The 14,829-nt window shown below is 44.5% G+C and overlaps 1 protein-coding gene and 1 long non-coding RNA gene across 18 annotated transcripts in view; one reads left to right on the top strand and one right to left on the bottom strand.

The window, feature by feature from the left end:
* The window catches only part of LOC118371372 (homeobox-containing protein 1-like), a 30,636-nt gene extending 26,095 nt beyond the window's left edge, over positions 1-4,541 (top strand). Inside the window, exons 7-10 of the mRNA XM_052472878.1 lie at positions 1,828-1,910; positions 2,121-2,216; positions 2,644-2,786; positions 3,299-4,541. Coding sequence (XP_052328838.1) covers positions 1,828-1,910; positions 2,121-2,216; positions 2,644-2,786; positions 3,299-3,445 — 469 coding nt within the window. The 3' untranslated portion in view covers positions 3,446-4,541. The remainder of the gene's footprint in view (positions 1-1,827; positions 1,911-2,120; positions 2,217-2,643; positions 2,787-3,298) is intronic.
* Positions 4,542-5,913: 1,372 nt separating this feature from the next.
* Positions 5,914-7,417, bottom strand: LOC127910011 (uncharacterized). 17 transcript variants are annotated; one of them, XR_008073596.1, is made up of 5 exons: positions 6,832-6,970; positions 6,724-6,794; positions 6,650-6,686; positions 6,579-6,615; positions 6,176-6,322 (listed from the first exon to the last, which is right to left on the bottom strand). It is a non-coding gene; the product is annotated as an uncharacterized LOC127910011 (long non-coding RNA). The 17 variants fall into 17 exon arrangements; XR_008073592.1 differs by lacking the exon at positions 6,724-6,794 and adding an exon at positions 5,914-6,063 and having other exon boundaries at positions 6,175-6,322; positions 6,579-6,723; positions 6,869-7,417; XR_008073593.1 differs by lacking the exon at positions 6,724-6,794 and adding an exon at positions 5,915-6,063 and having other exon boundaries at positions 6,101-6,322; positions 6,579-6,723; positions 6,869-7,417.
* Positions 7,418-14,829: the final 7,412 nt, after the last annotated feature.

The following is a 14,829-nucleotide window of genomic DNA, read 5'->3' as shown; positions in this document are numbered from 1 at the left end:
CTTTTTCCTGGAGAGCGATGGGGTGTCCAGGCTTTTGTTCTACCACCAACGCTAATTATTAGTGATGGAGTCTATTGATGTTATAGTGGTGGGTGATGTCATGACGAGACGTTTTACCATCAATGCCTTTTATGACATATCTGATTTAGAGACTGGAATCCTTTTTTATAACGGATTTTCTAACTGATAAAAAGTACAAGAAATATATTTTGTCGCACTGTTTCCCCCTGAATGCGGTCGACTCTGCTTCCTGTGACGTTTCTAAGCAGAGGTCACTCTCAGTAATGAGAACACAACAGGCACGTAGACCGGCCACACCGCCACATAGCTCTATGGATTACGCAATGCCACTGCAGTGCTGCTTCTCTGTATGGGCTAGTTTACACTCCCAGTCCCGCTGAAGGGCGATACTGTAGGTTAGTGTGATGGAGGAAGTCGGGGGGGGGGCAAGTGCTCCTGCTGTTTATTTGTAAAGGGAAGTTATTATTATTCAGACAGGGAAAAGAGGAAGATGGAGGGTGGATTAAGTGGTGCAATAAATCTTTTGTTTATTTCAAAATGAGATGTGTTTTTATTTATTGCCTAGAAACGGAGAGTGTAAACAGTGCTGAATGTAATCCACCTCATGTGTTCCATTAATCTACCGTACTACTTCAACGAGAGTGTCTGATTGGTTAGCAATGCAGTCAGGGATCTTTTTAAGCACTTACAGATTTGTAACCTATTCAAATTGCACATTTTAAAAATTTAAAAATTGGTTTTGCAAGATGTAACATCATAGGAAATAGATGATGGAGTACACCGTTTTTAGGGACCCGTTTTAGCTCGTGAGCACTACTTTCAGAACTACTGGCTGAAACGATACAAAACTATTGGCTGAAACGATACAGAACTACTGGCTGAAACGGTACAAAACTATTGGCTGAAACGATACAAAACTAATGGCTGAAACGATACAAAACTACTGGCTGAAACGATACAAAACTACTGGCTGAAACGATACAAAACTACTGGCTGAAACGATACAAAACTACTGGCTGAAACGGTACAAAACTACTGGCTGAAACGGTACAAAACTACTGGCTGAAACGGTACAAAACTACTGGCTGAAACGGTACAAAACTACTGGCTGAAACGGTACAAAACTACTGGCTGAAACGGTACAAAACTACTGGCTGAAACGGTACAAAACTACTGGCTGAAACGGTACAAAACTACTGGCTGAAACGGTACAAAACTACTGGCTGAAACGGTACAAAACTACTGGCTGAAACGGTACAAAACTACTGGCCGAAACGGTACAAAACTACTGGCCGAAACGGTACAAAACTACTGGCCGAAACGATACAGAACTACTGGCCGAAACGATACAGAACTACTGGACGACACGATAAACTACTGTCCGAAACGATACAATCCTCTGGAGCATCACTTTAATTGCAGTGGGTGAGGCTAATCTAGCTGGATGTTTTCTCCTTCCTTCCTCCATTTCAAGTGATGCTCCAGTAGCGTTTTGGCCAGTAGCTTTGTAGCGTTTCGGGCCAGTAGCTTTATAGCGTTTCGGGCCAGTAGCTTTGTAGCGTTTCGGGCCAGTAGCTTTGTAGCGTTTTCGGGCCAGTAGCGTTTTTCGGCCAGTAGCTTTGTAGCGTTTTTCGGCCAGTAGCTTTGTAGCGTTTTTCGGCCAATAGCTTTGTAGGGTTTTCGGCCAGTAGCGTTTTCGGCCAGTTGCTTTGTAGCGTTTTCGTCCAGTAGTAGCTTCTGATTGGTTAATTCCATGGGTGGGGGGTTGTCTAACACTGTTCTTATTGGCTGGTTGTTGTCTGTCAGTTTCTTCATGGAGAACCAGTACCCTGATGAAGCGAAGAGAGAGGAGATCGCTAACGCCTGCAACTCAGTCATCCAGAAACCTGGTCAGTTTGGTTCAAGCAGAGTCCATCCACACACCTGTAACCAAATGTCTTTATTCTTAACCCAATTATCATGAATTCATATCTACCTTTTTCTTATGCCCCTTTTTAAACAACTTGATATTTTAATACCAATTAAAGTCCTATGTTCAAAAAGGCTCACCAAATTTCACCTATTCACTTGTCCATCTCTCCTTTGTCACTATTACCCAGGATGCAAGCTGTCCGAGTTTGAGCGTGTCACGGCTCTGAAAGTGTACAACTGGTTCGCCAACCGCAGGAAGGAGATGAAGAGACGGGCTAATATAGGTGAGAATCTCTGATACCAAAACACCCCCTATCCCTAACACCCAGGCACACTCGGGTAGACCTGAAACCATTGGATAGGTATCGGCACTATGATAAGAGTTCAACGTTAGCCATTGTTAGTCTAGCTGGAATATCTATTTTCAGATGTAGGAGATGTAGCTGCTGGTAGAGGGCCTGCACGCAGCTGCTGGTAGAGGGGCCTGCACGCAGCTGCTGGTAGAGGGGCCTGCACGCAGCTGCTGGTAGAGGGGCCTGCACGCAGCTGCTGGTAGAGGGGCCTGCACGCAGCTGCTGGTAGAGGGGCCTGCACGCAGCTGCTGGTAGAGGGGCTACACGTAGCTTGACACTAGTGGATAAAGGACAGCATTTCTCTTTCCCTGTTTGTACCCTTTTTGTCTGCTTTCTTTCTCCTCCTTCTCCCCGTCAGAGGCAGCCATCTTGGAGAGTCATGGTATCGAGGTTCCAAGCCCGAGCTGTCAATCCAACGGGGAGGAGTTGGAACCACAGGACTTCACAGAGCAAGTGAATCAACGATTCATAGAGCAGGTGAATCAACGATTCATAGAGCAGGTGAATCAATGATTCATAGAGCAGGTGAATCAATGATTCATAGAGCAGGTGAATCAATGATTCATAGAGCAGGTGAATCAACAATTCAGTCAGGGATTTTAATACCAAACCACTTATCATTGAACTTGTACAATAAACTGCAACATGATGGCCAAATTATTTTGTCTATCCACACCAGACATAGAGGTTAAAATACCAAAACCAACTGTGAACCAACTATATTCATTTGGGGACAGGTCAAAACACCATTTGAAACATTCATGGACATTTAGCTAGCTTGCATTACAGCCACCGACTGGACTGGTGGACCTCAGTTCATCTTTCAATCACCCACGTGGGTATATGCTCCTAAAAACCAATGAGGAGATGGGAGAGGCGGGACTTCTAGTGCAAGCATGTGAGCTGTTTGGATGAAATGATTGAGTAACATGTATGTTTACATTTTATTTTGCGGGACACGGACTGTCTGGTCAGCGTGAGACCAATAATATCTAATCTTTTTCCTTTTCCAGGAAGAGATATCTTCCGGGAAGGACCTTGATCTACAAGACACCTCCTCATTGGCTGCCGTCGAGGTCCTTCCCCCTCCAAGCCCCACCTCTCAGGTTCTGGAACAGAAAGCTGACGAATCGAAGAGAGAGACAGTGGACGAGGAGTGACCAATGGGAGAGCGTGGATTTGAATACATAACGGCATATTAAAAAATATATATATTAATAATAGATGCTCTGAATGTCTGCAGGGGTTATGACAAGTCAGTGCGTTAATTGTTGAAAAGGGTGCTATAGCTCTCTGTGCCTCTAGTGGTAGGGAGGCCACTGTGTCTATACAGTAATCATGCTTTATAGTAATGTCAATATTTATCTCTATCTCTCCATTCCAAGACGGTCTTAAACGAAAGAAGACTCCTCATAAAGAATAGGAGTCTAAGTGGTTAAAATCCTCTAGAAGCTCAAACAGCCTTTTAACGTTTTCTTTGCTACTTACTTTTTAATTATTATTATATTTTTTAAAGGTTTTTGACGAGTGGTTGCGTAATAATGGACTGGAGTGGGAACTGAATGTTTTGAACCTGCAGGTCAGGTGTGTTTTGATGATGAGGTGAAGACGGGTGTGTTTGGTCGAGGCGAGTCGAACTTTTGGTTGTGACGATAAGTGTAATATCAGCCTTCTCTGCTAGCTTGAATGTCTTTGACCCGATCTTAGTAAACTTGTTAGACTTTGGGATCAATCAATCAAGTAGTCCGGGTCAGTGTTGAGTCCAACCCTGAGGGACACATGGAATCTCAGGTAAACCCAAAGATGGTGGATGATGACGAATCATCACGCTTCTCTCTCTCTCGCTCTCTAATAAGCTTCGTTCAAAAGGAATGTTTCATATCATATGTTGACTGTTTCTGCGACAACAACAAAAAGCATCTGTCTTCGTTGTAATGTCAGCAAGCCAAACTAACACGGCGTTTCATTTATTACGCTTCCTGATGGTCGTCTTTCCTCAACAAATGTTGATTTGATCAAATGAACATTTTTTTATTATGCATAAGTAGCTAAACTAATAGTAATGAGTTACTCATGTCCCTTTTTCTCGTATCGACATGAACCACTAGTCCGCCCGAACCCATCGAGAAGCTACTCAAAAGTCTAGTCTGGTTTGGGTTTTAAAAAATAAAAAGAGATCTTCTAGGCCACATATTATTAAAGTTGTTAATCATGACTTGTAAAATGTATCTGTGTTATAAACAGCATCTTCTTCTAGACTAAGCTCATTATATATGTACTGAGTGACTGAAAGCCGCCTTTCCTTGCTCAATTCCTTTTCGTTCAGATATTTCCAAGAAGGAGAACTTAATGTCCTTTCATGTTCATTGGATGTCAGCTGTGTGCTCCTGGTCATAAAAAAAAAAGATTGCTAGCTGATAATGTCACAAGCATGACTATAAATGAACATGAAAGCCTCTGGTTTTAAAGTTAAATGGCCAGTGTTTGGGGAGCACTTTATTTCACATATGGATTTTACAGTTCTCCCCTAGCCCAAGGTCTTGCTGGTTGTCATTATACTCACGGGGCTGAATCGTAACTTTTGATACACATACCGAGCTCTGTGACCTCTGCCTAAATCATGCATTGAAGTCAATGGGGGAGAGATATGCCTGAATATGCAAGTAAAGTGCACAGACCGACCCCAAGTCCAGGGCTCACTTAAAAGTAAAAAGTCCCATTGAGACTTCCCTGGTTAAATGAAGGATAAATGAATAAAAAGTTAGGATTCAGCCCTAAGATCAGGGGTGTCAAACTCATTCCATGGAGGACTTAGTGCAGTGTTTCCCAAGGGGTGCGTGTGTTGCTTTTTGCTCAGACGCTACACAGCTGATTCAAATGATCTTTAGTAGGGGAGTTCCTTACAAAAACCTAGACAACCAGGTGAGGAGAGTTCCTTACTGAGACAACCAGGTGAGAGGAGTTCCTTACTAAGACCTAGACAACCAGGTGAGGGGAGTTCCTTACTAAGACCTAGACAACCAGGTGAGGGGAGTTCCTTACTAAGACCTAGACAACCAGGTGAGGAGAGTTCCTTACTAAAACCTAGACAACCAGGTGAGGGGAGTTCCTTACTAAGACCTAGACAACCAGGTGAGGAGAGTTCATTACTGAGACAACCAGGTGAGGGGAGTTCCTTACTAAGACCTAGACAACCAGGTGAGCAGAGTTCCTTACTAAGACCTAGACAACCAGGTGAGGAGAGCTCCTTACTAATCAATGACCTTAATACCTCAGTCAAGTACAAGGTAGGAGCGGTTAAAAACGCAGCCACTCGGCCCTCCGTGGAATCATTTTGACACCTGTGCCCTACCTAGATGGTCATGAAATGCACCAAGCCGCATTCCTGCGGGTCGACCCACCCTATTTGGGGCCACCACCATTTTCACCTCCTAATGACAAAGCTATGCCACGGTAGAGACGAGCGGTGAGGTAGACCTGCTCATATAGGAACCAGTAAACATACAGCTTATGTTACCTAATTTACCCCCCCCCCCGTTATGGCACATGCCACTGTTTAGGTCAGCTCGTTAGCTTGGTATAGCCAATTGTAGTGATTTCAGGGGGTTAGCCCCAACCCGGGATTCAAGCACAGGTCCAACGACTGTCAACCCAATACCGTTACGCCAAGAGATGGTAAAATGGTTGAAGAGGTCGCTAAGCGTTGGTTGCTACAATATCCATAGTAACTCTCGGCGAGTAGCTGACCTCATATCTGCAGTATAGTCGAATAGCTGACCTCCAATATCTACAGTATCTCTAGCCAAGTAGCTGACCTCCAATATCTACAGTAACTCTAGCCAAGTAGCTGACATCCAATATCTACAGTAACTCTAGCCAAGTAGCTGACCTCCAATATCTACAGTAACTCTAGCCAAGTAGCTGACCTCCAATATCTACAGTAACTCTAGCCAAGTAGCTGACCTCCAATATCTACAGTAACTCTAGCCAAGTAGCTGACCTCCAATATCTACAGTAACTCTAGCCAAGTAGCTGACCTCCAATATCTATAGTTACTCTAGCCAAGTAGCTGACCTCAATCTACAGTTACTCTAGCCAAGTAGCTGACATCCAATATCTACAGTTACTCTAGCCAAGTAGCTGACCTCTAATATCTACAGTTACTCTAGCCAAGTAGCTGACCTCTAATATCTACAGTTACTCTAGCCAAGTAGCTGACCTCTAATATCTACAGTAACTCTAGCCAAGTAGCTGACCTCCAAAATCTACAGTAACTCTAGCCAAGTAGCTGACCTCCAATATCTACAGTAACTCTAGCCAAGTAGCTGACCTCAATCTACAGTTACTCTAGCCAAGTAGCTGACCTCCAATATCTACAGTAACTCTAGCCAAGTAGCTGACCTCCAATATCTAAAGTAACTCTAGCCAAGTAGCTGACCTCAATCTACAGTTACTCTAGCCAAGTAGCTGACATCCAATATCTACAGTAACTCTAGCCAAGTAGCTGACCTCCAATATCTACAGTTACTCTAGTCAAGTAGCTGACATCCAATATCTACAGTAACTCTAGCCAAGTAGCTGACCTCAAATCGGGGTTTGTGTCATGACAGTAGGCTGTTAAGTCAGTGGTCGTACACATGACTAGTTATGACTAGACCTGTTATTGTTATGATAGCGCTATGTAGACCGGATTATAAGAGGGTTTGGTGTTAGGGTTTGCACAATTCCAATAACTTTTCCTGTGTTTTCCAGAAATCCTGGTTGGAAATATGAGGTATAATCGGGCAATCCTCCCAACTGGGATTTCAGGGAAAGTAAATCATACTGCTAACCCAGTCCAACTGAGTAGGATGGGGTTGAAGTTGACTGGAGAATGATCTGAAGTCAGTTTGGTCTTCCTCCCTAATGGTTAAGGTTTTGACTTGTCTCTAGGCGGACGAGTTGCCTCCCACATTAACAGTGTTGCCCCAGGTCTGGGATTTCCGAGACTTACAGTTTTGTTTGATAGAGAGGAATCTGATCCTAGATCTGTGGTTAAGGGCAACTTCTACCTCAGGCTCTCAGTACGGACAGACAGGACCCCTAAAGCTGCATGCTGTCGCAGACTAAAGCACCTCTTCCCTCTGCTTTTACCTGACAAAAATAAATAAAACATATATATATATAAACAAACTTTAGTGTTGTTTGGTTTCATCAGACTGACCTTGTTATGTGACCATTTTATTTGAAGTACCATGTGTATATCAGTACAGTATATATCAGTACAGTATAATTCCTGTGTCGGTAAACATTGTTACCATAGCTACCATTATTATATCATTAGGTGTCAAACTCATTCTTTGGAGAGCAGAGTGTCTTCAGGTTTGAACTCGTCACTTGTACTTGCTTGATCACTTACGGTCACAGATTAGTTAGGACAGTTTCCCAAACTCGGTCCTCGGGAACCCCAGGACCGCATGTTTTTTTTGTTGCTCTAACACTACAATGCTGATTCAAATTATCAAAGCTTGATGATTGGTTGATTATTTGAATCAGCTGTGTAGTAAAAAGGCAACAAAACGTTTCAGAAACCCTGATTTAAGAACAACCCTGGTCTAGACTCTAGGGAATTAATTGGACAACCCTGGTCTAGACTCTAGGGAATGAATTGGACAACCCTGGTCTAGACTCTGGGGAATGAGTTGGACAACCCTGGTCTAGACTCTAGGGAATTAATTAAACAACCCTGGTCTAGACTCTAGGGAATGAATTGGACAACCCTGGTCTAGACTCTAGGGAATGAATTGGACAACCCTGGTCTAGACTCTAGGGAATGAATTGGACAACCCTGGTCTAGACTCTAGGGAATGAATTGGACAACCCTGGTCTAGACTCTAGGGAATGAATTGGACAACCCTCGTCTAGACTCTAGGGAATGAGTTGGACAACCCTGGTCTAGACTCTAGGGAATGAATTGGACAACCCTGGTCTAGACTCTAGGGAATTAATTAAACAACCCTGGTCTAGACTCTAGGGAATGAGTTGGACAACCCTGGTCTAGACTCTAGGGAATTAATTAAACAACCCTGGTCTAGACTCTAGGGAATGAATTGGACAACCCTGGTCTAGACTCTATGGAATGAATTGGACAACCCTGGTCTAGACTCTAGGGAATTAATTGGACAACCCTGGTCTAGACTCTAGGGAATGAGTTGGACAACCCTGGTCTAGACTCTAGGGAATGAGTTGGACAACCCTGGTCTAGACTCTAGGGAATTAATTGGACAACCCTGGTCTAGACTCTAGGGAATTAATTAAACAACCCTGATCTAGACTCTAGGGAATGAGTTGGACAACCCTGGTCTAGACTCTAGGGAATGAGTTGGACAACCCTGGTCTAGACTCTAGGGAATGAATTGGACAACCCTGGTCTAGACTCTAGGGAATGAGTTGGACAACCCTGGTCTAGACTCTAGGGAATTAATTGGACAACCCTGGTCTAGACTCTAGGGAATGAGTTGGACAACCCTGGTCTAGACTCTAGGGAATGAATTGGACAACCCTGGTCTAGACTCTAGGGAATTAATTGGACAACCCTGGTCTAGACTCTAGGGAATGAATTGGACAACCCTGGTCTAGACTCTAGGGAATGAATTGGACAACCCTGGTCTAGACTCTAGGGAATGAGTTGGACAACCCTGGTCTAGACTCTAGGGAATGAGTTGGACAACCCTGGTCTAGACTCTAGGGAATGTGTTGGACAACCCTGGTCTAGACTCTAGGGAATGAGTTGGACAACCCTGGTCTAGACTCTAGGGAATGAGTTGGACAACCCTGGTCTAGACTCTAGGGAATGAGTTGGACAACCCTGGTCTAGACTCTAGGGAATGAGTTGGACAACCCTGGTCTAGACTCTAGGGAATGAGTTGGACAACCCTGGTCTAGACTCTAGGGAATTAATTGGACAACCCTGGTCTAGACTCTAGGGAATTAATTAAACAACCCTGATCTAGACTCTAGGGAATGAGTTGGACAACCCTGGTCTAGACTCTAGGGAATGAGTTGGACAACCCTGGTCTAGACTCTAGGGAATGAATTAAACAACCCTGGTCTAGACTCTAGGGAATGAGTTGGACAACCCTGGTCTAGAGTCTATGGAATGAGTTGGACAACCCTGGTCTAGACTCTAGGGAATTAATTGGACAACCCTGGTCTAGACTCTAGGGAATGAGTTGGACAGCCCTGGTCTAGACTCTATGGAATTAATTGGACAACCCTGGTCTAGACTCTATGGAATGAGTTGGACAGCCCTGGTCTAGACTCTATGAAATGAGTTGAACAACCCTGGTCTAGACTCTAGGGAATGAGTTAAACAACCCTGGTCTAGACTCTAGGGAATGAGTTGGACAACCCTGGTCTAGACTCTAGGGAATTAATTGGACAACCCTGGTCTAGACTCTAGGGAATGAGTTGGACAGCCCTGGTCTAGACTCTATGGAATTAATTGGACAACCCTGGTCTAGACTCTATGGAATGAGTTGGACAACCCTGGTCTAGACTCTGGGGAATGAATTGGACAACCCTGGTCTAGACTCTAGGGAATTAATTAAACAACCCTGGTCTAGACTCTAGGGAATGAATTGGACAACCCTGGTCTAGACTCTAGGGAATTAATTGGACAACCCTGGTCTAGACTCTAGGGAATTAATTAAACAACCCTGGTCTAGACACTAGGGAATTAATTAAACAACCCTGGTCTAGACTCTAGGGAATTAATTAAACAACCCTGGTCTAGACTCTAGTGAATGAATTGGACAACCCTGGTCTAGACTCTAGGGAATTAATTGGACAACCCTGGTCTAGACTCTAGGGAATTAATTAAACAACCCTGGTCTAGACACTAGGGAATTAATTAAACAACCCTGGTCTAGACTCTAGGGAATTAATTAAACAACCCTGGTCTAGACTCTAGGGAATGAATTGGACAACCCTGGTATAGACTCTAGGGAATTAATTGGACAACCCTGGTCTAGACTCTAGGGAATTAATTAAACAACCCTGGTCTAGACTCTAGGGAATTAATTGGACAACCCTGGTCTAGACTCTAGGGAATGAATTGGACAACCCTGGTCTAGACTCTAGGGAATGAATTGGACAACCCTGGTCTAGACTCTAGGGGATGAATTGGACAACCCTCGTCTAGACTCTAGGGAATTAATTGGACAACCCTGGTCTAGACTCTAGGGAATTAATTGGACAACCCTGGTCTAGACTCTGGGGAATGAGTTGGACAACCCTGGTCTAGACACTAGGGAATTAATTAAACAACCCTGGTCTAGACTCTAGGGAATGAGTTGGACAACCCTGGTCTAGACTCTATGGAATGAGTTGGACAGCCCTGGTCTAGACTCTGGGGAATGAATTAAACAACCCTGGTCTAGACTATGGAATGAGTTGGACAACCCTGGTCTAGACTCTAGGGAATGAGTTGGACAACCCTGGTCTAGACTCTAGGGAATGAATTGGACAACCCTGGTCTAGACTCTAGGGAATTAATTGGACAACCCTGGTCTAGACTCTAGGGAATGAATTGGACAACCCTGGTCTAGACTCTAGGGAATGAATTGGACAACCCTGGTCTAGACTCTAGGGAATGAGTTGGACAACCCTGGTCTAGACTCTAGGGAATGAGTTGGACAACCCTGGTCTAGACTCTAGGGAATGAGTTGGACAACCCTGGTCTAGACTCTAGGGAATGAGTTGGACAACCCTGGTCTAGACTCTAGGGAATGAGTTGGACAACCCTGGTCTAGACTCTAGGGAATGAGTTGGACAACCCTGGTCTAGACTCTAGGGAATGAGTTGGACAACCCTGGTCTAGACTCTAGGGAATGAATTGGACAACCCTGGTCTAGACTCTAGGGAATGAATTGGACAACCCTGGTCTAGACTCTATGGAATGAGTTGGACAGCCTTGGTCTAGACTCTATGGAATGAGTTGGACAACCCTGGTCTAGACTCTAGGGAATGAGTTGGACAGCCCTGGTCTAGACTCTATGGAATTAATTGGACAACCCTGGTCTAGACTCTATGGAATGAGTTGGACAGCCCTGGTCTAGACTCTATGGAATGAGTTGGACAACCCTGGTCTAGACTCTAGGGAATGAGTTGGACAGCCCTGGTCTAGACTCTAGGGAATGAATTAAACAACCCTGGTCTAGACTCTAGGGAATGAGTTGGACAGCCCTGGTCTAGACTCTATGGAATGAGTTGGACAACCCTGGTCTAGACTCTAGGGAATGAGTTGGACAACCCTGGTCTAGACTCTAGGGAATTAATTAAACAACCCTGGTCTAGACTCTGGGGAATGAATTGGACAACCCTGGTCTAGACTCTAGGGAATTAATTAAACAACCCTGGTCTAGACTCTAGGGAATGAATTGGACAACCCTGGTCTAGACTCTAGGGAATTCATTGGACAACCCTGGTCTAGACTCTAGGGAATTAATTAAACAACCCTGGTCTAGACACTAGGGAATTAATTAAACAACCCTGGTCTAGACTCTAGGGAATTAATTAAACAACCCTGGTCTAGACTCTAGGGAATGAATTGGACAACCCTGGTCTAGACTCTAGGGAATTAATTGGACAACCCTGGTCTAGACTCTAGGGAATTAATTAAACAACCCTGGTCTAGACACTAGGGAATTAATTAAACAACCCTGGTCTAGACTCTAGGGAATTAATTAAACAACCCTGGTCTAGACTCTAGGGAATGAATTGGACAACCCTGGTATAGACTCTAGGGAATTAATTGGACAACCCTGGTCTAGACTCTAGGGAATTAATTAAACAACCCTGGTCTAGACTCTAGGGAATTAATTGGACAACCCTGGTCTAGACTCTAGGGAATGAATTGGACAACCCTGGTCTAGACTCTAGGGAATGAATTGGACAACCCTGGTCTAGACTCTAGGGGATGAATTGGACAACCCTCGTCTAGACTCTAGGGAAAGTTTTGGACAACCCTGGTCTAGACACTAGGGAATTAATTAAACAACCCTGGTCTAGACTCTAGGGAATGAGTTGGACAACCCTGGTCTAGACTCTAGGGAATTAATTAAACAACCCTGGTCTAGACTCTAGGGAATTAATTAAACAACCCTGGTCTAGACTCTAGGGAATTAATTAAACAACCCTGGTCTAGACTCTAGGGAATGAGTTGGACAACCCTGGTCTAGGCTCTAGGGAATGAATTGGACAACCCTGGTCTAGACTCTAGGGAATTAATTAAACAACCCTGGTCTAGACTCTAGGGAATTAATTAAACAACCCTGGTCTAGACTCTAGGGAATGAATTGGACAACCCTGGTCTAGACTCTAGGGAATTAATTAAACAACCCTGGTCTAGACTCTAGGGAATTAATTAAACAACCCTGGTCTAGACTCTAGGGAATGAGTTGGACAACCCTGGTCTATCTAGTATTATATTTCAGACATGATGAGGTCATAGCATCCTTGGTCACCTGCAGTATTTCCTTTTTGAGGAACAGGTGAGCCCATGATGTGACTACATGATGTCATCTGTGTTGATGCATGGAGGAACAGGTGTACCCATGATGTCATCTGTATTGATGCATGGAGGAACAGGTGAACCCATGATGTCATCTGTATTGATGCATGGAGGAACAGGTGAACCCATGATGTGACGACATGATGTCATCTGTATTGATGCATGGAGGAACAGGTGAACCCATGATGTCATCTGTTGATGCATGGAGGAACAGGTGAACCCATGATGTCATCTGTTGATGCATGGAGGAACAGGTGAACCCATGATGTGACTACATGATGTCATCTGTATTGATGCATGGAGGAACAGGTGAACCCATGATGTGACTACATGATGTCATCTGTGTTGATGCATGGAGGAACAGGTGAGCCCATGATGTCATCTGTATTGATGCATGGAGGAACAGGTGAACCCATGATGTCATCTGTTGATGCATGGAGGAACAGGTGTACCCATGATGTCATCTGTTGATGCATGGAGGAACAGGTGAACCCATGATGTGACTACATGATGTCATCTGTATTGATGCATGGAGGAACAGGTGAGCCCATGATGTCATCTGTTGATGCATGGAGGAACAGGTGTACCCATGATGTCATCTGTTGATGCATGGAGGAACAGGTGAGCCCATGATGTGACTACATGATGTCATCTGTATTGATGCATGGAGGAACAGGTGAACCCATGATGTCATCTGTTGATGCATGGGGGAACAGGTGAGCCCATGATGTGACTACATGATGTCATCTGTATTGATGCATGGAGGAACAGGTGAGCCCATGATGTCATCTGTTGATGCATGGAGGAACAGGTGTACCCATGATGTGACTACATTATGTCATCTGTGTTGATGCATGGAGGAACAGGTGTACCCATGATGTCATCTGTTGATGCATGGAGGAACAGGTGAACCCATGATGTCATCTGTTGATGCATAGAGGAACAGGTGAACCCATGATGTCATCTGTTGATGCATGGAGGAACAGGTGAACCCATGATGTCATCTGTTGATGCATGGAGGAACAGGTGTACCCATGATGTCATCTGTGTTGATGCATGGAGGAACAGGTGAACCCATGATGTCATCTGTGTTGATGCATGGAGGAACAGGTGAACCCATGATGTCATCTGTGTTGATGCATGGAGGAACAGGTGAGCCCATGATGTCATCTGTGTTGATGCATGGAGGAACAGGTGAACCCATGATGTCATCTGTGTTGATGCATGGAGGAACAGGTGTACCCATGATGTCATCTGTGTTGATGCATGGAGGAACAGGTGAACCCATGATGTCATCTGTGTTGATGCATGGAGGAACAGGTGTACCCATGATGTCATCTGTATTGATGCATGGAGGAACAGGTGAACCCATGATGTCATCTGTGTTGATGCATGGAGGAACAGGTGAGCCCATGATGTCATCTGTGTTGATGCATGGAGGAACAGGTGAACCCATGATGTGACTACATGATGTCATCTGTATTGATGCATGGAGGAACAGGTGAGCCCATGATGTCATCTGTGTTGATGCATGGAGGAACAGGTGTACCCATGATGTGACTACATTATGTCATCTGTGTTGATGCATGGAGGAACAGGTGAGCCCATGATGTCATCTGTGTTGATGCATGGAGGAACAGGTGAGCCCATGATGTGACTACATGATGTCATCTGTATTGATGCATGGAGGAACAGGTGAGCCCATGATGTCATCTGTATTGATGCATGGAGGAACAGGTGAACCCATGATGTCATCTGTATTGATGCATGGAGGAACAGGTGAACCCATGATGTGACGACATGATGTCATCTGTATTGATGCATGGAGGAACAGGTGAACCCATGATGTCATCTGTTGATGCATGGAGGAACAGGTGAACCCATGATGTCATCTGTTGATGCATGGAGGAACAGGTGAACCCATGATGTGACTACATGATGTCATCTGTATTGATGCATGGAGGAACAGGTGAACCCATGATGTGACTACAT

Source organism: Oncorhynchus keta, chromosome 20 (assembly GCF_023373465.1).
Source record: "Oncorhynchus keta strain PuntledgeMale-10-30-2019 chromosome 20, Oket_V2, whole genome shotgun sequence".
Taxonomy (NCBI): domain Eukaryota; kingdom Metazoa; phylum Chordata; class Actinopteri; order Salmoniformes; family Salmonidae; genus Oncorhynchus; species Oncorhynchus keta.
This window is presented reverse-complemented; position numbering and strand designations above follow the sequence as displayed.